Here is a 302-nt window from a genome sequence, read left to right on the forward strand (position 1 = left end):
TCTTATACACAACACAATTTTACCACTTACTTCCTTCTTTCTCAAAAAAAAAAAAAAAAGTTTCTTATACACAAAATTTCATACCAACGAGGAGATATTTTCCCCATTACCAGAACGACCTGGAACACCCGTCGTAGAGGTCGTGGAGGCCGAGGGAGCGGTCGTAGCAGGCAACACACTGGGGGTCGTTTGCACCACCGATGGGGGGAATCCACCCCCCAATATCACGTGAGTTGTAGTTGGTTGTAGTAGTTGTAGGAAGAGAAAGGGTTGTAGAGAGAAGGAAAGAAGCCGTAGTGGTT

At 45.4% G+C, this 302-nt stretch overlaps 1 protein-coding gene across 1 annotated transcript in view; it reads left to right on the top strand.

Moving 5' to 3' along the window:
- The window catches only part of LOC119587745 (nephrin-like), a gene marked incomplete at both ends in the record, with an annotated part of 138,820 nt that overhangs the window by 99,495 nt on the left and 39,023 nt on the right, over positions 1-302 (top strand). The window contains 1 exon segment of the mRNA XM_037936431.1: positions 114-228. Within this exon segment, the coding sequence (XP_037792359.1) occupies positions 114-228 (115 nt within the window).

The sequence above is a fragment of the Penaeus monodon genome, chromosome 23 (genome assembly GCF_015228065.2).
Source record: "Penaeus monodon isolate SGIC_2016 chromosome 23, NSTDA_Pmon_1, whole genome shotgun sequence".
Taxonomy (NCBI): Eukaryota; Metazoa; Arthropoda; class Malacostraca; order Decapoda; family Penaeidae; genus Penaeus; species Penaeus monodon.